At 41.1% G+C, this 27,891-nt stretch overlaps 1 protein-coding gene across 1 annotated transcript; it reads right to left on the minus strand.

The window, feature by feature from the left end:
• Positions 1 to 19,987: 19,987 nt before the first annotated feature.
• Positions 19,988 to 20,800, minus strand: LOC140455604 (G-protein coupled receptor 15-like). Its single transcript, XM_072550519.1, has one exon. The coding sequence runs from the start codon at positions 20,798 to 20,800 to the stop codon at positions 19,988 to 19,990; it is 813 nt and encodes a 270-aa protein (XP_072406620.1).
• Positions 20,801 to 27,891: the final 7,091 nt, after the last annotated feature.

A 27,891-nucleotide genomic window follows, 5' to 3' on the forward strand; every position in this document is an offset into this window, starting at 1 on the left:
TGAGCCTGTGGAAATAGTTGAAAATGTCCCATGGTTCTGCTCTGTAAAAGCAGACTTTTATACCTTACCACAATGGGCAGCTATTTTGTGGGTTGACACAGTTTTAACCCCATTTGCACCATTTGTTTTTATCGGGATTCTCAATGTTCTGACCATCAGACACATTATAGTAACCAACAGATTGAGGAGTAAACTCCAAGGAAAGCGGGATACTCGTGATCATATTGACCCTGAGTTGGAAAACAGAAGGAAGTCCATCATTTTACTTCTCGCCATATCTGGCACTTTCTTACTGTTATGGATGGTTATATTTATGTTTTTCATATCTGTGCAGTTTACAGACACTCAATTTTTAGAAAAAAATTACAATGACCCTTATACTATTTCTGAACAATGTGGGTACATGCTTAGGAATTTGAGTACTTGTACAAACACCTTCATTTATGGAGTTTCACAGAGAAAGTTCCGAAATGAGTTAAAGAATTTTGTTCATCGTCCTCTGGCGATCTTTTGTAAAATAAGTAAGTAAGTCAGTAGAATTAATATGGAGAGGTCTTTGATTGCAGTCGCAGTGTTCGTATCGCCAAGCCAGGAGGCCTGTGTTCAAGTGCCATCTATTCCAGAGATATGTTGTAACATCTCTGATCAGTTTGATGAGAAGCATGTAGAAACTAAATGTAACTGCATCCATTAGACTTTGATCCATAGAATCACAGGCTGGAATGGACAGAGTAAGGAACTATCTATTCCCTATGTCAGTCGTCACAATGTTATAACAAAAACAGACTTCGTTCCATTATTCAAAATCGTATACAGTGGCAACTTTTGATGCCAAAGTTATCACGTTTTGCACCTGACATAAAATGTACAAGATCTATAATCAACTATCTCTGACTGGTCTCTTCTTTCCATTTGTTTTAGTGACATTCTTCAACAGTAACCTGCTAGAAGAAGTTTATTTCTTTGTTGAAATTGCCAACTGTTCCATTCAATTCATGCATATTCTTGAAGCATTGATACTGTTTAAGTCAGCGTAAAGGTCCTGCCCGGCCTAAAATATTCTTACCAATTTACAGTTTTCCTCCAAGGTAAAGAGTAAGCTGCACTGACAATAATATAACTGAACAAATTTGGTTAGCGTCTCGCTGGATTGTTCTCAGTCATTTGGTTTGTTCCATATGTCATCATTTCAATCCTTCCACCTCTCACCTTGAATGTTCAGAAAGCATTTGATACAGTGCCACATGGCAGATTGGTGAGTAAGTTCAAATGTTTAGGAATTAGTCTAAAAGTGGTCATTCCCAGGGATATGTTCCTCTTCCTAAACTGATGGCATTAACAGTTATCACCATTAAGATTCAAGACTGTTTTAAATTAAGACTCAATCACAGAATACGTACAGCACAGAAATCCATCTATCAGCTCTTATTGGCTGTACTGGACCTCCCAAACGACATTTCACTTAGTATCATTCTCCGGCCTACTGTCTGTAGCAATGCAAATTGATGTCTTTAAACTAATTGTCTAGTCGCCACTTGAAGGTCTCACTAAAAACTGTCTCCACCTTAATCTCAGAGAAATAATTCCAGACCTTCACCATGTGCTCCATCTGAGACCAAACTAACGTCTCAGGCAAGTTCAGCATGTTCGCCCTTCCTGTTCGATTGTATGCTCTCATTAATCAAGGTTATGATATTGTACTGAGAGAAAGAGAGGACAGCATATGCTGGAGATTAGAGTCAAAACGCGTGGCCCTGGAAAAGCACTGCTGGCCTGCCATCATCTGATGAGCAGGATAGTCAACTTTCCGAGCATAACCTTTTCATCAGGAATGAAGAGCAGCTTTCCAGCTCATCAGATGCTGCTTTTCCAGCACCACACTTTTTGGCTATGATGTTGTATTCCGGTTCGCATTGACATTTTGCATTGCCTCCGCTTCCAGCAATCTCAAGGGCAGGAGGTTCCTAGTCAAAGTCAATGTGCGCCCTGCATGTTTGGCAGAAATTATCCAGTCCTCTGTAAACGCAGGATCAGTCCGAGGTGACTGGAAGATTACAAATGCGACTCCATTGTTCAAGAAAAAGACAAAGATAACCCGGGATCTACAGACTGATGCTTTGAAGAAATTAGTGGGAAAATGTAAATTTAGAGAAAAGTAAGGTAACATAAAGCAGTCAACATGTATTTCTCAAGGAAAGTCACGTCTTTCAAAGTTGATTGCGTTCTTTCATGAGGTGACACAGGTACTGTCTGAGGGTACTGCTGAGAATGTTGCACAGTTCGACAAAGAAAACAAAAAATCTACAGCCCAGGAACAGGCCTTTCCACCCCCAGGCCTGAGCCGACACAAATCCAGTGTTTAAACCAATTCCTAAGCATCTGTGTCCCTCTGCTCCCCACCTACTCATTCTTCTGTCCAGACGCACCTTAAATGAATCTACTGTGCCTGCCTCTACTACCTCTGCTGGCAACGCATTCTAGGCACCTACAACCCTCTGTGTGAAGTACTTTCCGCGTTTATCCTCCTTAATCCTTCCACCTCTCACCTTGAATGTTCAGAAAGCACTTGATACAGTGCCACATGGCAGATTGGTGAGTAAGTTCAAATGTTTATAAATTAGTCTAAAAGTGGTCATTCCCAGGGTTTGGTGTTTGGACCCTTCCTTTCTCTGGTTCATATAAACGGTTTGGGGTTGGATGTTGAGGGCAAAACCTCAAATGTGCAACTGCTACAAAGTTAGGGAGAGCACCGAATTATTTTCATAATGCCGAGCGACTTCAGAGGGATATTGACAAGTTGACCAAATATGCAGACACCTGGCAGTTAAATGTTCGTGGAGACGAATTGTGAGGTCATGCATTGTGCTAGAAGAATCATGAAGGGACAATACAGCCTCAATGGTGTAACTTTGAGGGGAGTACAGGAGCAGAGGCACCTCAGAGTTTTCGTCCAAAATTACATGACTGTGGCTTAGCAATTTGAAATATTTGTTTCGAATGCTAACAAGGTCCTTGGGGCTATAAATCGAGGCATGGAGTGTTAAAGGAAGAATGTTCTGCATCTCTACAAATGATAGGTCATGACATTTGGAGTGTTGTATTCAGTTTTAGGCACCCAATTTAAGGAAAGATGCGAAAGAGAAGATTTACAAGAATGTTAATAGGAATGAGGGATTTGAGATATCAGGAAAGATGAGCGATATTGTGTTCGTTGTCCTCAGAGCAGAGAAGATCAAACGGTGACTTTATTGAGGTGTTCAAAATTATGAACGTTTTCGCCAGGGTTCGGTTGGATTTTGTATTTCCATCATTTGGCAAGTGGGGATCACAAATTCAAGATTGTCCACAAGAGAGCTGGGAGAAACGTCTTTACTCAGAGTGCCGTTCGGATGTGGAATGCCCTCGATGGGAGAATGATGGATTCCATAGGAGGTTTCAAAAGAGAGGTCAAAATATATCTGAAAGTGATGCAGTTGGACAGCTATCGAGATAGAGTTGGAGAATGGTACTAACTAGATAGTTCTTTCAGGAGCTTGTCTTGACAGATGGATCGAGTGGTTTCTGTGCAGTAAAGTTCTATGTTTCTATGATTTTAATCTCTTTTTGAAAACCTGATATCACTGTTCCTTCGATCTTGCCTGATCTGCTCATGGAATCAACTTTTCTATGTCTACCGTAAGTCAACTTACCACGACCTGATACACCTCTGCAAACTGGCCTCTCAGTATCCTGCACTTTAATAAGAAGAGGCCCAGCATCTCCAAATCAATCTGATTGCTCAAATATCCCGAATGTGGAAGTATTGTATGAGCCTTCTTTGGCATCCTCTTGAGCCCTCACCCGCTATTCCAGAAGTATTAACTGAAACTGTGGTCACTATACTTGTAGTGGCCGAAGTAGAAAATTCGTAAGTGGGCTGTCATAAACCATGCCTCGCCTTGGTGAAATGTATTTCCTAATCTTCAAATGTCAATAATGATAACTGCAGCCGACTGAACATCTCCTCATCAGGTAATCATTTCATCTCAGAAATCAGCTTGTTGAAACTTGTAAGAACTGGCTTGATATTGAGGCGATCTTTCTTTAACTGAGGAATCCAAAATGTACACACCTTCCCAGTTGCATCTCACCAATGTCCTGCGCATTTGGAGCAAGATTTACTGATATTCCTGCTCTATCCACTTGCACTAAAGACCAGCATTTCATCTGCCCTCCCAATCACTTTGTATACCTCCATGTTGACGGCGATTTGAACATACACACACACACACACACACACACACACACACACACACACACACACACACACACACACACACACACACACACACACACACACACACACACACACCAGAGCGTTGATTGCCTTCAGCTCTGCAACATTCTATAATTTATCTCCATTAGTGTATGGAATGAGATGGCAGAGGAAGAGGTGGAGGCTGGCACAATTGCAACATTTAAAAGACATCTGGACGGGTATATGAATGGGAAGGGTTAGAGGGATCTAGGCTACGTGCTGCCAAATGTGACTAGATTAATTTCGGATGTTTGATCAGCATGGACGAGTTGGAACAAAGGATCTGTTTCCGTGCTGGACATCTCTTTCACTCTATGATTCTAAATAATGTACTGTTATCTTAGTCTTCCCGCAAAAGTAGACAACCTCACACTTCTACACATTAAACTCTGGCATTTCCAAGTTGACAACCTACAATCAGTGGAATGCCTCAGCTGTCAGCATTGGGTCCTCACCTTTTAATGATCAGAGTTAATGCTCTGAAAGTCTTAAAGGTCATGACTGCAGAACAAATGGATGCACTTGGCATAGGCTTCTGAAGCTTCTTGGAATCTGGGCAGTTCCCAGCGAAGTCAAAGAGATACAAGTGTCACTTGTATTAACAATGGAGTGAGAGATGAAGCGATAATGACAGGCCTCTATAGGTGATAAATATAGGCAAGTGAATGGTTTGGGTGTGAATCACACAGGGGCCGAATCCTCCTGACTGTAGAAGAATGTCTCCCTCTTTTCTCTTTCTTTCTGTCTGCAGTGAAGTAGCCAACACCGGGAACACTCTCACCACCAGCTGATGGAACGAACCAGCCACTTCAAAACCACACAGTTATTGTCTGACCAAGTCCGACGTCTTCCACAACCAATTAAAGGAATCTGGAAATAAGGAGATTAGAGAACTGAAGGTCTTCCGAAGCACAAATGATACCTCATCGGATCCTTTGTGATCAAAATGTTTTCCTTCGTATTTTGCCTCATACAACGTCCATATCGATTTATCTATATCTGAATGCACGTAAACAGAAAGGGTTGAGAACGGGATGAATGATTCAACTGGTAGATCTATATATTGTTAATACATTGACCTTTTGCGGTTGGTTAGAGTTAAGTTATGAGGAATGATTAATAATTCTCGTAAATTTGCGGATGACACTAAGGTCAGTGGAGTTGTGGACAGTGCCGAAGGACGTTGCAGGTTACAGAGGGACATAGATAAGCTGCAGAGCTGGGCTGAGAGGTAGCAAATAGAGTTTAATATGGAAAGTTTGAGGTGATTCAGTTTGGAAGGACTAACAGAAATACAGAGTACTGGGCTAATGGTAAGATTTTTGGTAGAATGGATGAGCAGATATATGTCGGTGTCCATGTGGATAGATCGCTGAAATTTGCCACAGAACCAAATGTTTTGACTCTGAACTCCAGTCCTCACTTTTACCCGGGTTGATCGGGTTGTTAAGAAGGCATATGGTGTTTTAGCTTTTATTAGTAGAGGGGTTGAGTTTCGGAGACAAGAAGTTATGTTCCAGCTGTACGAAAGTCTGGTGTGGCTACATTATTGAAAGGATGTGGAAGTATTGGAATGGGTTCAGAGGAGTTTTACCAGGATCTTGCCTGGTATGGAGGGAATGTCTCATGAGAAATGGCTGAGGAACGTGAGGCTGTTTTCGTTAGAGAGAAAAATGTGAGAGGTGACTTAAAAGAGACATATAAGATGATCAGAGGATTAGGTAGGGTGGACAGTGAGCGTCTTTTTCCTCAGATGTTGCTGGCTAGCACGACGAGACGTAGCTTTAGATTGAGGGGTGATAGATAAAGGACAGATGTCAGAGATAGGCTGTTTACTCGGAGAGTAGAAAGGGCATGGAACGTCCTGTTTGCAACAGTAGTGGACTCGCCGACTTTAAGTGCATTTAAAGTGCATTTAAGTGCATATGGGTGATAATGGAATAGTGTAGGTTATATGGGCTTTAGATTGGTTTCACAGGTCGATGCACTGGAATGTTCTATGTTCTACAGAAACCGTGTCAGTGTGTTCTGTTAGCCTGATTCCACCAGACAGGTAAAGTGGGGACTTGGTTGGCTTTGATTCAGCCTTTAACTTGTGCGAATACCCGGGATTGTGAATTAATGCATTTTCCCATGTGGGTCATCTCAAGAGATTGCGTCTTGTAGTCAGGATTGGTGAAACAGAGATCACGGGGATTTGTGTGTGGAAACAGCTCATGATAAACTTACAGGAGACCCTAATTTCGGTACTGTTCCAATCTTGCACCTTATCCAGTATTATATATATTTTCCGAGCCAAATCTCTGTCGTAATTGGAACGGGGGCCAGGTTGATTTCATTGACTATGAGATCTTTGATTGATGTTGTTAACCTGGGTCAAACAGGGAGTCCTGGATGACAGATAAAAACAGGAGATTGAGAGAATTCTTATCCTAGGGACTGTCTCTGAGCTCGCTGGTCAGATGGGATATGCAGTCCTTATATAAATAAATAGTGTCTTGGTGATGGGATAGCTGTCTCTGTGCAGATATTTCAACATCTCACCGGTACTGCTTAATACTTATTTAACACTTGTGGCTCCCTCCGCCTCTCGGGTCACTGCTACAGGTAATGAACTGAGTGGTGTTGTCCGATATAATGTTTAATGTTGTAAAGTCCATGTCTGGGCGTACCATCAGTTCTGGGCTGAACAACACACCTCTTGCCTCGTGTATTAGTCTCACTTTCTCCTAATCCCATCCACCTTATTGTCTCCTGTGTGACATTTTGGTTGTAGCTACAGTGTGCAACGTGTTCTCTTCATTTGGTCAGGCCCTTCCCGGGTATATACAACATGTTTAGATAACTGCAGGGTTACGTGGAAGAACTGGTTCAGATACTGTGTCAGGTTTTCCTTAATGTCTTCAGCAATTATTCCATCATTTTATCATTTTGCACAGCTGATTTTGGTTGGAAATGGGACGAAAGACTATTTTAAAGCCAAGGAATTACTGCACTCCAGGAATAGCAGGGCTTGATTTCCAGTACATTTGGATGCTCTTGTCGATGAAGAATTCTGAAAGGAACCAATAAGGATTTGGATGTGAAATTAGTAAATGACAGCAAAGGATAAGGACAGCTTGTGAACTGTGCTTCGGAAATGGCACTGGCAACTGCAAAATGTTTCCTGCAGGTGGCAGCCTTGTGTCTGATACTCTTCGGTCAACCTTCAGAACCCAGCCGAAATAAAATTGGTTGGTGAACTGAAGGAAGTATTGCTATCAGAGCTGGGAAGGCAGAAACGGCTAAGGTACTGGCATGACACTTGGATTTAACTGAAATACCAGGGAAACCAGAAAATACGGATATTGGCCAATCGAGTTTAGGAATTCGATGTATGGTGAAATTAAATCTTGGGACGAGCACTTTTCATACTCAGTCAATGCGTGTGGTGCTGGAAATTCATAGCCAGTCAGGCAGCGTCTGAGGAGCAGGAAAATCGACATTTTGAGCATAAGCTGTTCATCAGGAATGAATGTCCTATTCTGTATTTTGGATGTCCATCTTCCTGCTATTTCCTTTCAGCCTCATATGAGTTTTTCAAGATCCATTCAGAAGATTGCCCGTAGATTGTGCAAGACCATTATCGAAAACGAAATCAGGTCACCTGGCTATCCTTCCAGGTGTATATGTGGCAATCCAATTTCCAGAAACTATTCCTTTTCAGGATAATCAAAGCTAAGGCAAAAGATTAAAATGTATCTTGGTTTATTTTTACTCGTTATGGATCAGAAATTGAAATGCAATCTGATCAGGGCCTCTAATTTATGTCGAAAGAGTTTCATGAAATATGTGCCATTTTCGGTTTTAAAAAAAATCTTCTATGTGTCATCCACAAATATAGGACACTTTGGCCAGATACTACAAGCATCTCAAAAAATCAGTTGAAGTGTGCAAATACCCACATGATGAGGACAAGTATTTACTGTTTGTTGCCAGTGATTGTCCAAGTGAATGTACTGGGTTCAATCATTTCAAATGGATTTATGGGCGATCTGTTTGTAAGTTGTTGATTAAGGTCCCATGATGAGTGATTTTGTATTTAGTTGGCAATGCTCCCACTACATGCCAGTCGATGAAACAATTGAACAATTAAATTGGTTAATGGGTGCAAACCAAGCGGGCTGCTTTGTCCTGAATGCTGCCAATCATTCTGTGTGCTTTAGGTGATGCACTCTTGCTGCATCCAGTCAGACTCTTAAGTTGACACTGATGGATAAAACACATGTGAGAAAATTGATGTGTTCCTCGTTGCAGAATCGAAAGTTTGTTGGTTGAAAAGCAAAAAAGGTCGGGCAGCCTCCGAGAAGCAGGAGAGTCGACGTTTCGGGCAAAGCCCTTTCTCAGGATGAAGCATTCCTGATAAAGGGATTTTGCCTGAAACGTTGACTCTCCTGCTCCTCAGATGCTGCCTGAACTTTAATGGCATATAAATAGTTATTGGATCAACATATGGATGAAATTGGAATAATGTAGGCTCGATTGGCTTCAGATCGGTTTCACAGATCAGCACAACGGCTGAAATCCCTGTACTGCGCTGTGTTGTTTTATGTTGTATGATCTCCACAAACACAAATCTCCTGTTATAGTCTGGTCTCGCAATTTTATTTGGATTTTTTGAGGAAATGACGAAGATGATTGATGATGGTCGAACAGTGGATGTTATCTGTCTTGATCTTACTAATGCACTTGGCAAGGTCCCTCATGATGGGTTGCTCCAGGAGAATAAGCCCTATGGGATCCATGGCGAATTGGTAAGTTGGATACGAATTTGGTCATAGAAAACAGAGCGTAGTTGTGGAGTGGTGTTTTTCTGACTGGTGGTCTCCCACGAGGATCCATGCTGGGACCCCTGTTATTTGTCCCAGCTTAAAGGAGGCAAATGTAAAAGAGGCAGACAGCAGAAGAGATTCAAAGACTTCTTAAAACCCAACATGAAGAAACGTAATATTGATATCAACAACTAGGGAAAAAATGCCATGCACAGGAAACTTTGGGAAACCATCATCCGAGAAGGAACAGTAACTTTCCAAGCCAACAGATGGGCAGAACGAGAAGAAAAGGAGAAGAAAACGGAAACCGAGTCCGCTACAATCAAAGCCCGATATGTAACTGCTGTCATGAATGCGGAAGAACTTTCAAAGCGAAGATTGGACTCTTCAGTCACCTGAGTGCCCATGAATAAATCAATGGAACGAAGACCATTATCCTCGATCTCGAGGGATAGCCACACTGTTGTTTGTCAAATACATCAGTGATTTGGATGAATTTTGATGAAGTGACCAAGGAAGGCGACATTGCCATATAGTGGACATACTCTATATGGATTTCAGTGAGGTCTTTTTTTTAAAAGATTTGGTTCGATTCCCTACCGTATGGAAACAGGCCATTTGGCTCAAAAAGTCCACACAGACCCTCCACAGAGTAACCCATCCAGACGCATTGTCCTACTTTATATTTGTTCATATCTAAGGCACCAAATGCTATGGGCAATAGCATAACCAACTCACCCAACCTGCACATCTTTGGATTGTGGGAGGAAACGGAGCAAACCCACACAGACACAGGGAGAATGTGCAAACTCCACACAGACTGTCTCCTGAGGTGGGAAATCGAACCTGGGCCCCTGACACCATGAGGCAGCAGTGCTAACCACTGAGTCACTGTGCTGCCTTTGATATAGCTCCATATTTTAGGATGCTCTGGAATGTTAGATCGCATTGAATCCAGGGGGAGCCTGGCAAATTGGATACAAAGTTGGCTTGATGGGAGGAAGCAAAATGTAACCATGGAATAAGGCTTGTTGGACTGGTGGATGGCTTCAGGGTTTGGTGTTGGCCCTCTTGATGTTTGTTATCTATATCAATGATTTGAATGAGAATATATAAGGCATGGCTAATAGATTGTAAAATGACACTAAAATATGAGGTGTCGTGGACAGTGAGGAAGGCTATAAGAAATTATATCAGGATCTCAATCTGCTGGGGAAGTGGGCTGAAAAATGGCAAATGCAATTTAATATAGTTAAGTGTGAGGTCTTGCATTTTGGAATGTCAGATCAAGACAGAAATTTCATGGTGATTGATTGGGCCTTAAGGAGTATAGTGGAACAGCAGGACCTTGACGTTCAGGTGCATGGTTCTCTGAAAGTCGAGTCACGGATGGACAGAGCAGTGAAGAAGGCATTTTGGCCACTGGCCTTCATCACTTTCAGTCTGCACTGGGAGTTTTGTGTTCAGTTTTGGTCAACTTGCTCCAGGAAGAATGTGATTAAACTGGAAAGAATACAGACAAAATTTACAAGGATGGTGTCAAGACTCAAGTGTCTGAATTGTCGGGAAAGGGTGGGCAAACTTGGACATTTTTCTTTAGAGTGAATGGGACCGAGTGAGGATCTTGTATGAGTGTTTAGGTTCACGGGGCATGGAGAGGGTGAATGTACTCAATCCTCGTCTCAGAGTTTGCGAAATCAAGATCGAGATGGCATCAGTTTAAGGTTAGAGTGTAAAGAGTAAAACGGAACCTGAGGGACAGCTTTTTGATACAAGGGTGGTATACATGTGGAATGAACTGCGAGCGGAAGTAGTTGAGGTGGTTACATTAACGATATTTACAAGTTATTTGAACAAATACATGGATAGAAAAGATTTCGAAGGATATGGATCAAGTGCAGGGGATTGGGGTGAGCAATGATGGACATTTTGGTCGGCATGGAGAAGATTGGGTCAAAGGGCCTGTCTCCGTGCTGTCGGACTCTGACTCTATGAATGTGCATGTTTGTAAATAACACGATAATTGGTAGAGTTGTGCACAGTGAGGAGGATTGTGAAAGGATACAACGTGAGATAAATCATTTGGAAAATTGGACAGAGAAATGGTGGATGAAGTTTAATCCGGACAAAAGCGAGATGTTGCGTTTTGGGAGGCCAAGTGTACAGTGAATGACAGGTTCTGGACGAGCAAGTCCATAGCTCCCTGAAAGTGGCAAAATAAGCAGATTACATGGTAAAGAAGGCAATGACATGCTCACCTTTATCAATTCAGTGTTGAATATAAAATTTAGTCAGTCATGTTACAACTTTGTAAGATTTTAGATCAGGCACGTTTGTAAAATTGTGTGCAATTCTGGTCATCAGATATTCTGGAAGAATATGAAGGCTGTGGAAACGATTCAAAAGAATTGATGAGGATATTGCCTCAATTAACTATAAGGAGAGATTGACCACACTTGGATTGTTCCTGCTAGAGTGTGAGATACCGAGGAGTGACCTGATCGAAGTATACAAAATAATGAGACAAATGGACAGAGGAATAATCAGAGTCTTTTTTCCCACGGTGGACATATCAAATACTCTGGGACAGAGTTTTAAAGTGAGATGGAGAAAGTTTATATGAGATGTGCAAGGACATTTTTTTTCACACAGAGAGTGGTAGGTGCCTGGAGTGCATTGCCAGAGGAGGCTGTAGAAGCAGATACTTTGCCATTGTTTAAGGAGTACTAATATAGACACATGAACAGATAGGGAGTAAGGGATACAAATGACGTGAAGCAGCTGGGAGTATTTTAGTGTGGCATCGTGCCGACATAGTGGGCCGAAGGGCCTGTTCCTGTACCGTTCTATGTTCGATATTCCAACATTCTCCCAGGCAACGCAATGCAAACCTAAAAAGCTCTGACGAAAGAAGTGTCTCCTAATCTCACTCTCAGCTCTCTTGCTGACAGCATTGATATTGCGAACCCCCAGTTTATTACATACTAATGAGCAGAAACAATGTCCTTCTTGATCCTGTCAAAATTGTTTCGAAGTTTGAACATCTCAATAAGATCACTCGTTCATCTTCTCTACTCTCAGGACATGAAGCCTGAACTCTCTGAACATTCCCGGAATCTAACATCCCTATTCCTGGTATCTTTTTAATGAATCTCCTTTGTTCTGTCTCCAAGGGCTTCATCATGCTTCCTTCAATAATGTGCCCAGAACTGAACTCAGGGTGTGTTTATTGTGTCCTGAATTATACCATCTACCAGTTTTCCCATTATTGACGTTAAGCTGACAGTCAATAGATTTTTAGGTTATCCGTTGCCACTTTCTTAAACAGCAAGTTCACATTTGCAATTCTTCTAATCCTGTGTTTCGAATGGCTGGAAAGGTTCTGTCAATGCCTTGCTTCTTTTGCTTCTTTACCTCTGTCAGTAATCTAGGATGAAAGCCATCTGAGTATCATGACCTCTCTGCCTGGAAAGCTGTCAACCATTTTGTCTTCCTCTTCTTGATCTTTCACTTCACATGAACATAAATAAGAATAACCACATTGATAATGTTACGCTATCAGTAGGATTATGGGTGATCCAAACTTCTAATTATTTGTGGGAAATTGTCTATTTCCCTTATCCATGCCCAGTAATGTTTGTAAAACTGCTATGAGGTCACATCTCAGTCACTCCAGAGAAAACATGCCCAGCCAATTCAGCCTCTCTCGATAGCTCAAATGTGATAAACAATAAAAGCTTGAAAGGTGGAAGAAAAAAATCAATTTGTTAGTTGAAATACTGACATTTTGACTTGGCCAATTATATTGCATACTGATAAACGCAATATTTGAGCTGCATCAAGTCCCAACTCGTTCATACCTGAGGAACTGTGAATACTTCTGGCACCAAATGTTTGATTTTTAAATTAGATTTGGATGGAATAAAGTGAGAATTACCAAGGATTAATAGGACAGCAGATACAGGGGAATAGCACTACTTGTTATTCTCCAATTGATGGGGTGATATCACTGGCTAAGCAGCACAAGAAGTATGTAGTGGTTTAAGAAGAGAGATCAAGCTCACCTTCGCAAGGACAACTGGGGATTGGCAATAAATGCTGGCCCAGTCAGCAGCAGTCGCATCCCACAAATAAATTTCAGCATTTTCCAGGTTTTGTGAGGAACAGGTGAATTGTTGACACTGTACCACACAGATGTGAATCGACAAACTTGAGGACCGGAAGCATTATCGAATTCAGCAAATTCAGACAGTTTTTGAGCGCAAGTGTGAACTGGATTGTGAGAGTGAATTGTAGAGAACATGTAAACTGACCATAACAGCTTCATCATTATGTGAAGATTAAAAGACTAGTAGTGTTAAATGTAAGTGCTATAGAGTCAGAGTGACAGAGATGTACAGCACGGAAACAGACCCTTCGGTCCAACTTGTCAATGCTGACCAGATATCCTAACCCAATCTAGTCCCAACTGCCAGCACCCGGCCCATATCCTTCCTAACCCTCCCGATTCATATACCCACCCAGATGCCTTTTAAATGTTGCAATTGTACGAGCCTCCTGCACTTCCTCTGGTAGCTCATTCCATACACGTACCACCCTCTGCATCAAAAGGGTGGCCTTTAGGTCTCTTTTATATCTTTCCCCTCTCACCCTAAACCTACGCCCTCTTGTTCTGGACTCCACCACCCAGGGAAAAGACTTTGTCTATTTATCCTATCCATGCCCCTCATGATTTTATCAACCTCTATAAGGTCATCCTTCAGCTTCCAACGCTGCGGGAAAACAGCCCTAGCGTATTCAACTTGTCCCTATAGCTCAAATCCTACAACCTTGGCAACATTCTGCAAATCTTTTCTGAACCCTTTCAAGTTTCACAACATCTTTCCGATAGGAAGGAGACTAGAATTGCATGCAATATTCCAACAGTGGCCCAACCAATGACCTGTACAGCCACAACATGACCTCCCAACTCCTGTACTCAATACTCTGACCAATAAAGGAAAGTATACCAAATGCCTCCTTCACTATTCTATCTACATGCGACTCCACGTTCAAGGAGCTATGAACCTGCACTCCAAGGTCTGGAACCGCATGGAAATTCCAATGGGGAACAAAAAAATGGCAGATACATTGAAAGTTGAATTTCTTTTTGTCTCCACGAAAGAGGGCGCAAACAACTTCCCAGAATTATTTGCGAGCCAAGTTTAGTAATAAGACAGAAAAGATGAAAACAGTATTAGTAAGAAAATGGTGCTGAGGATATTAATGAGGTTTAAGGCTGGCAAATCATCAGGGCCTGGTAATCTAAATACCATAGCAGGAAAGGAAAGGAAGAGATCCTGAAAAATAATCGATGCTTTGGTGGTCATCTTACAAACTTCTATTGAATCTGCAAGATTTCCTATAGATTAGAGAGTAGTTAACCTAACAAAAATTGAGGGGTGCGGGAAAACACAGACATTACTGACCAGTCAGGGTTGATCAAACTTAGAGATGGACCTTTCAAGAGAGAAATTCAGAAGTGCATCAGTAAAGTCCTGAGCCAAGACATCGATTTACGTTCAATTCCGAATCTTCAGTTTTACAAAGGCCCATTGTCCTGCGCCTGAAAACACTCTCCTTCCAAGTTACAGAACTTAACTCAGCATCTGTTTTGGTTTTCCATAATGTTGAACGAAAAAAAAGTGACACCCTTCTCAAATATTGGCGTCTGCATTCAAAAGGTGCTCCTGTGAAACTTCGAATGTTTAACTGATATTAACAGCAGGGAATTGAATACTTAGTGTGTCTCTTTGTTTTGTTTGCTGGTTTAAATGTTACATATTTGTTCAGAAGTCGAGTATTCTGTGACAAGAGAGATACCGACAAAGCTTTTGATCTTGCGGTCAACAGGAGGAATGAATGATATTTATGTCACGATGAAAGGAAAGCAAAAGATTTGAGAAGCGTATATCTTTAAAAGTTGTGATTAAGATTTACTTATAATGTTACAGTATTGTTAATAAATATCAAATAAAAACTAGTGAAGGTTGATTACCAGTAGAAACTTTTCTTTCAGGTTTGGTAAGGATTATTAACAGTAATCAATTTTATTTCCAGTGATAAAGGTTTTTAAAAACAAGGTTTGTTGACGGTAGAGGAATGACAGGAATCCACCAACACCTAGAAATGCACATACTGTGCTAATGTCTCTCTCAGTCTCGAATAGAGTGAATAGCTGATAGAAATAGAATTAGGAAAGATGTTCTGTTGAAGGAATAAGCAGTTAGGGGATAAAGTAGAAAGCAAAGTAAAAATGCAATAGCCTCTATATAATTACATAAATGAACAAGTTGGCACAGGGTGAACAAGATTGAAGAGGTAAACACGTGGCTCAAAGATTAGTATTGGAGGAATGTGATGGGATTCATGAGACATTGGCACCAATACTTGGGGAAGGAGGGAGCTATTCTGTTGGGATGGGCTCCACCTGAGTCATGTTTCGGGCATAGCTCTTCATCAGTGCTTATGCCTGATACGTCGATTCTCCTGCTTCTTGGAAGTTGCCTGAACGGCTGTGCTTTTCCAGCATCGTACTTTTTGACTCTGATCTCCAAGAATCCGCAGTCCCTATCTCTACCTGAATCATGGTGCTTCCAGACTTTTTGTGAAGTACATAGCCAGGGCTGTGGATAGGACTTTAACACAAATAGCAAGGGGAGGGGGAGTTCAGTTGCACGGAAAATTATGGAAAGAATGAATGGGGGATGGTGGGGAGTGCTGAGCAGAATCGGAAGTTTCCAGAACAGGTAATTGGACAGAGTGTACGGAAATGGTCAGGAATGAAACTTCAGGCATTGCAGAGATGGGGACAACAATGAGAACGGGAGGTGTCAAAGCAAGCCTGAGCGACTTGTACCTAAGTGCATGCAGCATATGAAGCAGGATATATGAGTTTGTGGTGTAGATTGAAATTGGCGGGCATGATGTTCTAATATCACATAAATGTTGTTGCAAGGGCGTCAGGGTTGGGAACTAAATATCCAAGGGTTCAAGTTCTATCGAAAGGACCAGCAGAGGGGCAGAGAGGCAGAGGAGTCGAGTTGCCTTGTCAATGAGAAGTAAAATTAAATCTCTCGCAAGAAGTGATATCGAAGGTGTAGAATCTCTTTGGTTAGTGTTGAGGAACCACAAAGAAAAAATACCATAATAGGAACCATGTATAGGCCTCCTGGCAGTACTTAGGATGTAGGGAAGAAAATAAATCAGGACATAGAAAAAGGATATCAGAAAGGCATCCTTCTCAATAATCATGGGGGTGGGGGCTCCAACTTGCAGATATAGTGAGAAAATTAGATTGCTAACAGATTTCAAAGACAAAGAATTCGTGGAATCTCTATGACGTTTTTTAACAGCAACTTGAGGAAGAGCTCAAAACAGAACAGGAATTTTTGGATTTGTGATGTATAATGAAGCAGAATTGAATATGGGGGCTTAGGCGAAGGAATCCATTAGAGACAGTGTCCTTCGAATGGTAGAATTTACCCTATGTTGGAGAATATTGAATCAGCTGTAATGATATGACAACCGAGTAAATATATCGACAAAGGCATGAGTGAGCAATTGGCCAGAGTTGATTAGAAGGGAAGCCTAGCTTGAAGACGGTGGAGCAGCAATGATGGTGGTTTTTGGAGGTAATTCAGGAGGCACAGCAGAGATATGAGTAAGCCAGCTCGTAATATTGAAGAAGATTTAAAAAGTTTTTTTAATGTCCAAACGGCAAGACATTGGCAAGGGTTGATATTGGATCACTGGACAATGACAGAACTAATCATGGGGAATAAATAAATGGGGGAAGTAACTGGATATATACTTTGCATCAGTTGTCAAAGTGGAAGATAACAATAAAATATCAGACCTTGAAGAAAGTCGGGAGCAGAGGTAAGTACTGTGGCCAACGCTAAGGAAAAGGTGCTGGGTGAGCTGAAAGGTCAGAAGGTACATAAATCTTATGGACCTGGCGCACTGCATATCGTGGTTATGAAGGAGATAGCCGAGGAAATTGTGGAGGCAATGATGGCAATCGTTCAGAGATCACTGGAGTCAGGGTGAGTCTCAGACCACTGCGACGTAGCTAATTCAATGCCCTCTTTAAGAAAGGAGAGAAGAGATAGGAAACTATTGGCTGCCTCGCCTGTCCTCAGTCATTTGTAATACTTTACAGCTCATTGTTATGGATGAGATTGTGAAGTAACAGGAAATACACTGAGAAAATATGGCTGAGTGAACGTGGCTTCGTCAAAGAGAGACCTTGTTTGACAAATCTGGAAGGATTCTTTGAGAAGGTTTTGAGCAAGTTAGACAATGGAAAATCAGTGAACAGATGTATTTGGATTTCCAGAAGGCTTTTACCACGGTACCGCACAGTAGCTTGCTGAGTAAAATGAGAGCCCAGTGTGTTAGGGACGAGATATTTGCATGGATATAGAATTGGCTGACTGGTGGAAGAGGGACAGTCAAAGTGAACGTGTCTCTCTCAGGGTGGCAACTGGTGACAAGTGGAGTTCCATAGCGGTCTATGTTGGGAGCACAACTATTCACATTATACATTAACGATCTGGATGAAGCAAGAAAAGGCATTGCTGCTATGTTGGCAGATGATGTAAACTTAGCTGGAGGGATAGGTAGATTTGAAGAGGTGGGGAGGTTGCAGAAGGAGCTTTTCAAGCCTGGACAGTGAGCAAAGAAATGACAGATGGAATAGAATGTGGGAAAGTCTGAGTTTATACATTTTTAGTAGGAACAATGCAGGCATAGACTATTTTCTGATTGGGTAAAGCTTTCAGAAATCTTAACATCAAAGGGGCTTAGGAGTTCTTGTTCAGGAATCTCTTCAAGTTAACAAGCAGTTGTACTTGGCAATTTGGACCCAAATGCTACATTAGCATTGCTTTTGAAATGGCTGGAAGGAGAAAACAGAAACATTGGCAGAAACCTGCTTATAGACAGGAGAACGTGCAAACTCCACACAGACAATCGCTGAAGGCTGAAATCAAACCGGGGTTCTTGGTGGTCTGATAGGGTTAGTAAGGACACAGTGCTGTCACAGAGCCACTAAAATGCTTTTCTGTTATATCCTTTGTAATGTACTCAAAGGTTTTTTCCATTGAGGAACATTATAATAAGGAACATGTCGCCATCTATTCTTCATCTCCACTCAATTTTGAATAATGCTAATACCCATCGAAGGATGTCATAGAAAAGTAGCCGCAATCCATCCACAATCTCTGAGATATTCAATTGTCAGTCCATGGAGTGTGTTAACGAGAGTTCTGTTGCAGAATAACCAATCGAGATCGATTTGTGTAAGCAGACAAGCACCTGACTCAAAGAAAGATAGAACTGGTGGTTGTGGATCCGAATTCGGTTTTTATTCATCGAGGCAGTGGGCATGGTTGAAGTACTGAACAAGTATTCTGTAAATCGTTTCATTATGGGAAAGTACGACCGGATCATGGTAAAAGAACAGGACTCTGTATCACAAGACATATAACATTAATATGGTGGTTGAATTTGAAAATGTGTTCTCTGCTTAACCTTGACAGGCCTCATTAGTGGGTGGGATACATCCACACATTGAGGGAAGTGAGCATGGAATAAACTTTCAGTCTTTCTTCCAACGGGGGGGGGGGGGGGGGGGGGGGGGAGGTGGCAGAGGACTGGGGAGTTGGATGCATCACCATCTTTTCAAAAATGATTAGCGGAAACAAAGTATTCACCTGAAAATAAGAGTTTGGGAAACTTTGAAAAGGAGTAAGTCAGGACAAAAGTCATAGGCAGATGGAGTTCATGAGAATTAATTAGTGGGAGACAGCGTATCATTCTCAAAAGCTTTTTAAACTACCTGACTGGAGTCACTCAATGAAGCAAGAATGATGAGGGATATATTGTGTTCTGTGTGAATTTCTAGTTAGGCAATTCACACACTGCTGGATAAGATACTTGTCAACAAAGGGAGACAGAATACAATGGGCAGTAGCCTCAGGGATGCAAATTGGATTAGTGGCAGTACATAGAGAATGGTTAATGGGTGGGAAACTTTGTCTGTGGTGTTGAAATAATGTCAGTTTTGGGAAGCTATTTTTTCCTGAGATATCAGATATCCTTGTGCAGGATACAGTTTTTAAGTTTTCCGATTGCACTCGAGCTGGAAGCACTGTGAACTGTAAGGAAGGCAAGCTGATGGAGTGGGCAGCAGATGGAATTTAACACAGAGATGTTGTATTTGATTTAATCAGAGTAGCAGAAGTGGGACAGTTATAATGTTCTGAGTCCTCTATGTATAATAAATGATGAGAAAGATGTAAGCAGATGCATTTGCAAAGTGGTATGATGGAATAATGTAGTAAGTTGAACGGGAGTCTTCTACGAAAATAGTTTGAGATAATGAAGCATAAAGAGCTATGAGGGAAAGCTGTTTCTCGAGAGTGTTCAACAAAACTTTCTCAGCAGTTTGTTTCCCTCTTATGGAGATATGGGACATTTGTATACCTAATTCTGGGAATGATTCGGATCAAGTGAATTAACTGACAGTCCGGAATGTTTAGAGAACCTTGATCCTTTGGGAAAAAGAAAATCAAGGAATGCTGAACTGTGGAAGGCACCAGTGCAGTCCTGCAGAGAGCCCGGAGAAATTCACAGCATTAGTAATAGGTAAATGAGAAGTAGTTAATGGGCTCCCTCTTAAAAAGATATACTGTGAAAATATCCTGCAATAGGAATGTGCAAAATAGTCTAGAGATTTCTGGATGAAAGATGGCTGAGTTGCTGTTGTTAATTTTCAATGTCTAGGTAGGAACTGAGCATAAACTTTCTTTCTAGTTGGTCCCAGCCATTTCACCTATTTCCGTACCTTGAAAAGTAAAGCTCGAGGATATTTAAACAGTATCTGTAAGTCCTCCCTGAATTTAGCCTGGGAGGCTACATAGATTATGGTGTTTGTGCAGGAACTCAAATCCTGTAACATATATCCGGCCTGTTCCAGGATGGCGAAAGGGTTGCTGTAGTTTGTCTGCAAGAATTCAACTTCAGTTATTTGTGCACAAATAAAATGAATAAGAATGACCATCCACAACAGGATAAAATTTGCAGATATGAGCAGCAGTAACACAATGGATTTCTTCCTGTTCTCCAATTCTGAGTCATTATCACTGCCTCGAAGAGCCTTCCTAATCCGACTTGTCAGTAAAATGTGTTTGATGGTTAGACCATTACACAGCAGGACCAAGAGAAATGGAATAAAAGTTAGGAAGATGATATCAATCCATAAGTATGTGATCCATATCAATTCAGTATAGCGACTTGCTTTCACAATGCAGAACCACGCAATATTGTCAATGATCACCTGAGGTTCACTCACAAAATACCTTGGTATATTTTCCAAAATACTCAGCCCCCAAATTGTTGCTACAACAACCTTTGCAGATTTTTCTGTGCAATATCGTGTTCTTAATTTTTGGCAACAAATGGCAACATATCGGTCAAAGGTGAAGGCAACAGTTAACCAGACAGAACATTCCACAGAGATGAAAATTAAGAAGAAATTCATTCTGCAGATGGCTGTGTAATCTAAGAATGAATCAGGGTAATAAATTCCATGGAGCTCAAAGAGGATGACATCAAATACGAGGCACAGCAGATCCGCCACTGCCATGGCAATCAGATAAACAGTGATGCATTTGGAAAGGCCGCACTTTTGTCGCAAGAGGATCACAATAGTTACAATGTTGGCTGCAAGTGAATGAGAGGGAGAGAGTTTAGTCGGTGAAATTGAGGAATAAAATGAAATCAATCGAATGGACATGAAAATCGTTTGAAAATCTAATTAGAAATTTGGAAACATGCCGCAACTCTGGACTAAGAAATTCACATTCATGACAGATGCATTTCACCTTTTATAACATCTCTTTGTATTTGAAATCAAGGAGAATTTCCCGTCGAATACTTAATTACTTTTTTTTGCCATGTGAAAATCCGGTGTTCGATGCATATTTATTGATTTAAGTCATGTCAGTCATCACTTGAGCAATCAATAAATGAATCAATACGTTCAGGCGTATGCTTTTGAATTTTAATCAACCTGGATCCATGCATTGATACGTTCTGCACTTGTCTCCTGTGTGGAACATTACCCAGATATATACTTACAACCAAAAGCAGGAATCAGAGTAAACCAGGATCTGGGAAATCTCTTTACAAGCCATAATAGGATAGCTGAAAGCCTCCTGGTATTGTTGCTAGTTTGTGAATCCAGAGACCCAGGTAATCTCCTGGGGGCATAGTTAAAATCCGATTGGCAGCTGTTGGAAGTTGAATGCCATAAAGATGAAAATCTGGAGCTAAGATAATACAAATGTTACATTTTTGAGGCAAGCCATTTGGCCCATCGAGACCACGCTGCCCTCAGAAGATCGAGACCTACCCCCACCCCCAGACCTACCCAATGCATGCAATGCTCAATTTACCACGGGGAATCCAGATGACCTGCACACTATCTCTGCACACTATGATCAATGTAGCATGGCCAATCCACCCAACTTGCACATGTTGGACTGTGGGAGGAAAATGGAGCATCTGAAATAAATCCACTCAGATTGTACAAGCTCCACACACACACAGCTGCCCAAGGTTGGAATCGAACACATGTCCCAGATGCTGTAAGGCATCAGTCCAGCCACTGAGATACTGTGCCGCATCTATGAGTCCGTGTCTAATGTCTACCATGAAGCCATTGTTGGATAAACCTCGCCTGTTTCATGAAAGCCCTTTAAGGAAGGAAACAGCTGTTTTTACTTGGTCTGGCGAACACCTGAACCCAGACCTATAAAAATGTGATTGGCTTTTTCACAGCACAGTACACAATTAAGGTTTGGAAATGAATGCTGGCCTGGCCAGCAATGCTCACATCCTGTGAATGCATTAAAAGAAGCGTTCCAACAATCTGTCCAATACAACTCAGGATGCTCATCCTTTTTTAGATGACAGCGTCAATACTGCTCAGGAAATTTGATGCCATCCACAACAGAATTGCTTGATAGCCACCCTAGTCACTGACTTTAACATTTTCCCCTCCATCGCTGTCTCACAGCGGCACCAACCAATGTACAAGCTCTACTGTAGGAAACGTCTGTTGAATTTTCAGAAGGTATCTTGCATGCCCATGGCTTTCAGTGATGAGAAAGGTTAGGGCAGAAACTCATGAGGAAAAAAAAGACTTCACAATTAAGACGTTCTGTGCCAGACTACTGATGATGGGAAAGTGCAAGTATTTTAGCGTTCACTCACGATTACAATGTCAAAACATCAGATCTTCCATTCTAAGAAGAATCTGGTAACTCAAAAGCATGCGCTGCAGTGACTCACACTGGAAGCGTATTCACATTCTCTCAAGACTATTCAATGAAAGAAACAAAAGCGTTTTGCATGTCAGTGATGATCAAATGAATGCATTTCATCAAAATGATGTTAGGAAACTGGATTTAATGTTAACTTTATGAGAGCGAGGAAATGTCTTTAGATTTTCCTGCAGTTGAAAAGAAATGCGAACATTATGCATAAATCTGGCAGCTTGGAAGATTGGAGTCTTTTATGATTAATGCCAAAGTTGGTGATGGCAATGTGTTCAGATGAGAATAATTTCTTATTAAAGGAGCAGCATCATCACAGCAGGCAATAAAATGCTTAACAGAAAACGTGAACTGGTCAAATAGGTGTGGATGTCAGTTCACCCCTCCAGCCCTATAATTGTAGATCCAGTGATCATGACATAAATTGCGTTTCAGTGATGCTGTTGTAAATTTGGAGGAATTCTATGTCTGTCATCACAGAATTGTATTACTTTGTTGGATTACACTATACTCTTCACAGACCTATATGCACAGTAATTATCATAACGATAAAATATCACAATCACAGCAGCAGAGAAATGATCATTATACAGTTAAACATTCACAGAGAATAGTGACTACAAAATTTTAATTAACTGACTTACCAGGAACGCCAAAAATGGCAAGAATAGGATAATATACCTTTTCTATCTGTGTAATTAATGCAGCTCTCATTGCTTTGAATTCAAGGAATTACCTTTAAGAACGCCCAGATAAAATCTGCTCACAGATACAGTATTGTATATGTAGATGATAGTAACTGTATATATACATCTGAGGGAGGTCTGTGGGAATAATGATAATTGCCAATAATTAATGTTAGCTGCAGTTATTTAATCACAAATGTGACTGTATCATTACGTTATCCCCAAGGTAGTGTCTTAATTTCGACATAAACATCGACAACCTGATTAAATTCAGTCTGGAATTTTTCTACTTTTGTTATTGCTGTTTACAGTCGAAACGATATCCATTGACAGCAATCTGTTTATTCACAGAGTAATATGAAGCTCCAATTCAAATATCCAAAAACAGCACATCAGTACTCTTTAGTGTTTTATCGAGTTTTCAATAAATTCAAGTATTTAATTTCTTTAAATATTCTTTCAAATATTAAATAGTATTAACAATTTACTAATGTGATACTGTTGCCATTTTGTTATTTCTGGAAGTGTTCTGTCATACTGCTTTACTCTGGATCACATTGACATAAGGTGGGGAGATGTGTTGGGTAGTCTAAAGGATACTAAGGTGGATAAATCCCAGGACCGGATGAGACATATCCGAGGTTGCTGAGGGAGGCGAGATAGGAAATAGCCGGGACCCTGACACATATCTTTGTAGCATCCTTAAACACAGGTGAGATGCTGGAGGACTGGAGGGTTGGTCATGTTGTTTTGAACACATTTCAGATCCTTCTGTCTTTTTTGAAATCACTCGTCAGCAATGACATTGGCTTGATGGTAGAGAAAAAGCAAAATTATTGCTCATACATGTGTGAAAGTTGCGATTCTGTCTGCTTCATCCACTCCTCAGTGTGAAGGGGGAGGGGTATCAGAAGATGTGAATGAAGCTATACTAAGTGCGGATGAGTTACAACTGGGGCCATCCAGTAGAAAGTTGAAATGAGTGTAGGTAATCAAAAGGGAAGATCAGACTGGATATGCAAACAAGTTGTGTGCTCATTTTACTCAGCGGTTTTTGGGGATATGGATCACAACAGGTTAAGTGGACAGGATCGCTTTATTTGGTTAGGTATTTAGTAGTACAAGCTTTGGAATGGGGAAAGAAGGTGCAAGAGATTTTGACTCCAAACATGATACACATAATGACTTGTGGCTAGTAAGGTGAACGATTCAGGCTTGGGAAAACGAAGATCAGGAACTACATAAAGGCAAATGGAATAAGAGTAGGAAATGTTTCCTGTAAAGGGTCTAGTCTGAAGAAACTATGGAGGTAGAGGAAAAACTGGTGGTGTTAATCTCTGCCTCTACATACCGTGCCTGTCGGTAGAGGTAGAGGAGAACCATAGGGGGACACTGGACCTCTGGTGCATTTTATAATTGCCTTTGAGTAGGTCACTTCATTTGGAATTGTAGCATTTTGCAGTAGCCACATGCACAGGCATAGAGACAAGGACAGACACAAGAAATAGACAGTCGACTCATAGAGTCACACAGTTTAATTGGTCCACACCAACCTGATACCCTAAAAAAGAATTAGTCCCAATTGCTAGCATTTGGCTTATATCCCTCCAAACACCTTCTACCCATGTTGCTATCGAAATGTTTTTTAAGTATTATAATTATGTTGGCCTCCACCACTTCCTTTGACAGATCTTTCCATATACACACGAGCCTGGTTGTGAAACCGTTGTCCCACAATTCTATTTTAAATCTTCCCCCTTTCAATTGAAAGTTTTGGATTCCTTTACATTGGGAAAAAAGAACTTAGCTATTCACCTTATCTATGCCCTCAAGATTTTATAAACCTAGATAAGGTTACCCATCAGCCTCCAATGCTCCAGGGAAAACACACGCTTCCTATAACAAGACGACTAGAATTGCATGCAGTATTCTAAAACTGGTCTCACCAATATTTTGTACAGCTAAAAAACAACATCCATCCTCAATACACTGACCAATGAATGCATTCATTATGATCCTGTCTACCGGCGACACCACTTCCAAGGAGCTATTGTTATAGACCAAAACAAACGCCCTCAAAACATTTCAAGAAAGTACTCCAGACCTTACCTTTGGTAGTTTTTCTCAGCAGATGTAAAGTGGGTATTCCAGATATTATGCAGCTGGCCCAGCCAGTGAGATTTTACAAAAACAGAATTTTTTTTTAAGATTACCAAATGAAACACAAACAAAAGGGACAAAAAATAGAATAACAACTATTTAAAAACCCAGTCATCTCTCTGGCAACTTCATGATGTTGTTTCAAGTTTTTTCAACATTCCCATTAACACCACAATGGCAAATAAGGTAAATTCACCCACAAGATCTTACAGGAGAGAGAGAGAGAGAGAGAGAGAGAGAGAGAGAGAGAGAGAGAGAGAGAGAGAGAAAGAGGTAGCAGAGAGATTCAGCATGCAACTCCCTCCTCCATGCAATCGTTTCTTTGACCAGCACGTCAAAACTGACTGCTTGCTAAAGTCAAAACCAAATCAAACCAGAGTGAAGCTGAGCTGGGAGAACTGGCCACTCTCCCTTCATTGTACAAATGTTGCCTTTAAAAGCTTGAAAACCTTTTGCCTGAGATCGTATCTGTTAGCTATAATCAAATTACTTCTAAAACACATGAAAAACACACCTCCCAGAATCTCTGCGTTTCCGACCCTTCTAAAAAAAAATCAAGGACAACATAACTTCGTTAATTGAGCAACATCGTCACATTTCCCCCATCAACCATCAATATCCAAAGACTGCTTCATTTTAAAACCCCTTAATCTTAAATTGTTTGTACACTGCAACACATTACACATTACATTGACGATAAACATGCAAACATGTATTCTAAATTCCATTACATTCTGTTTTACTCCCGCCATCGAATTCTTCCATTTCTCGTCCAAGTCTCGACAATGTGTGGGCCATCATGTTTTTTCGTTCTACTACGTGCAAAACTTTCAAATTGAATGGTTGTAACAACAAGCTCCATCTAAACAGTCTGGAATTTTTGTCTTTAAAATTTCCACAAACTTCAATGGGTCATGATCAGTCTATATGGCTGTCTCAGATACATTAGTTGAAAAGGTGTAATGCCACACTCAACGTCTCCTTCTCAACGGTTGAACATTTCTGCTGATAAACAATCAACGTTCTGGAGAAATACCCAATAGATTTTTCTATCTTATCATCATACTCCTACAGGAAAACAACACCGACACCAACATCTCTGGCATTGATAGCCACCTTAAACTGCTTTGCATAACTAGGTGTGGTTAACACTTGGACAGTGGTTAACACAACTTTCAGGCTGAAAAAATGCCTTCTGACAGTCCACTGAAACTTCTTGCATTTCTTTAGTAATTCAGTGAGTGGAGAAGCTAAATTTTGGTATGAATTTTCAATAAAATGCATTCAACCCCAGGAATCATAATACTAATCTTTTTGTCGATGGTCTGGGAAACTGACGTCTTTCTGACCTAATGCGTGTCATTTACCATTACTGCGCATTTAAATTCCAGATGAGACTTTAGATTAGATTAGATTACTTACAGTGTGGAAACAGGCCCTTCGGCCCAACAAGTCCACACCGCCCCGCCGAAGCGTAACCCACCATACCCCTACATCTACATCTACCTCTACCCCTTACCTAACACTATGGGCAATTTAGCATGGCCAATTCACCTGGCCTGCACATCTTTGGACTGTGGGAGGAAACCGGAGCACCCGGAGGAAACCCACGCAGACACGGGGAGAACGTGCAAACTCCACACAGTCAGTCGCCTGAGGCGGGAATTGAACCCGGGTCTCAGGCGCTGTGAGGCAGCAGTGCTAACCACTGTGCCACCGTGCCGCCCACTTTCTTGTCTATTTAGAATGATATTAGTAACTATTACCTCAATACACCTCAGAATGTCCCTCAACATTCCTTTCTAGTTTTGGACCAGCCATTTGAGAGAAATTACCACTTTTGAACCTGAACACCTTGTCGCGAGGTGGGAGATTGGTAGGGTGAAATGTGCTTTACTAATTGGATGGCAGTGGGTGAATTGGTAGGTGACAGGTGAGTGAGACCATGGATAAGCAGTGTGATAATATGATTTTAAGGTTCGTTGATATCATGATAGACGTGATCTGAGATGTATTACTGTTCTCCGTGCTGTAGTCGGGACCATTTAGCTTTCAGAGATAATGGACAGTTAAGTGGGTTTTCGGTGTGTCTGCAAGTTAGCTAGATGTCAGAAGGTATAAGTAGAAATTTGGTGCATTAAGATTAGACCATGTTGCCTTGTGTTTCCTGTGATCTTAAGTTGGCCAGCAGAGGGTAGGGTGTAATTCTGATTTAAGTTTTGACAGGGCAACCCAGACTAGTTGTGTGGATCAGTATAATATTCTGGGGAACGTGTGTTAATGGATTTGTGCGTGGGGCTAAACAGAGGGTCAACACATAGACCATAGAACATTACAGAACAGTACAGGCCCTTTTGCCCTTGATGTTGTGCCGAACTCTGAAAGCAATCTGAAACCCATCTCACCTACACTATTCCATTTTCATTTATAAGTCAATCTAAAGACCATTTAAATACCCGTAAAGTTGGCAAGTCTACTACTGTTGCGGGTAGTACATTCTACGCTCATCAATTGAAAGATATGTTCCTGCGTGTCATCACCATCCGAGGTAT

This window comes from Chiloscyllium punctatum, chromosome 30 (genome assembly GCF_047496795.1).
Source record: "Chiloscyllium punctatum isolate Juve2018m chromosome 30, sChiPun1.3, whole genome shotgun sequence".
Lineage (NCBI taxonomy): Eukaryota > Metazoa > Chordata > Chondrichthyes > Orectolobiformes > Hemiscylliidae > Chiloscyllium > Chiloscyllium punctatum.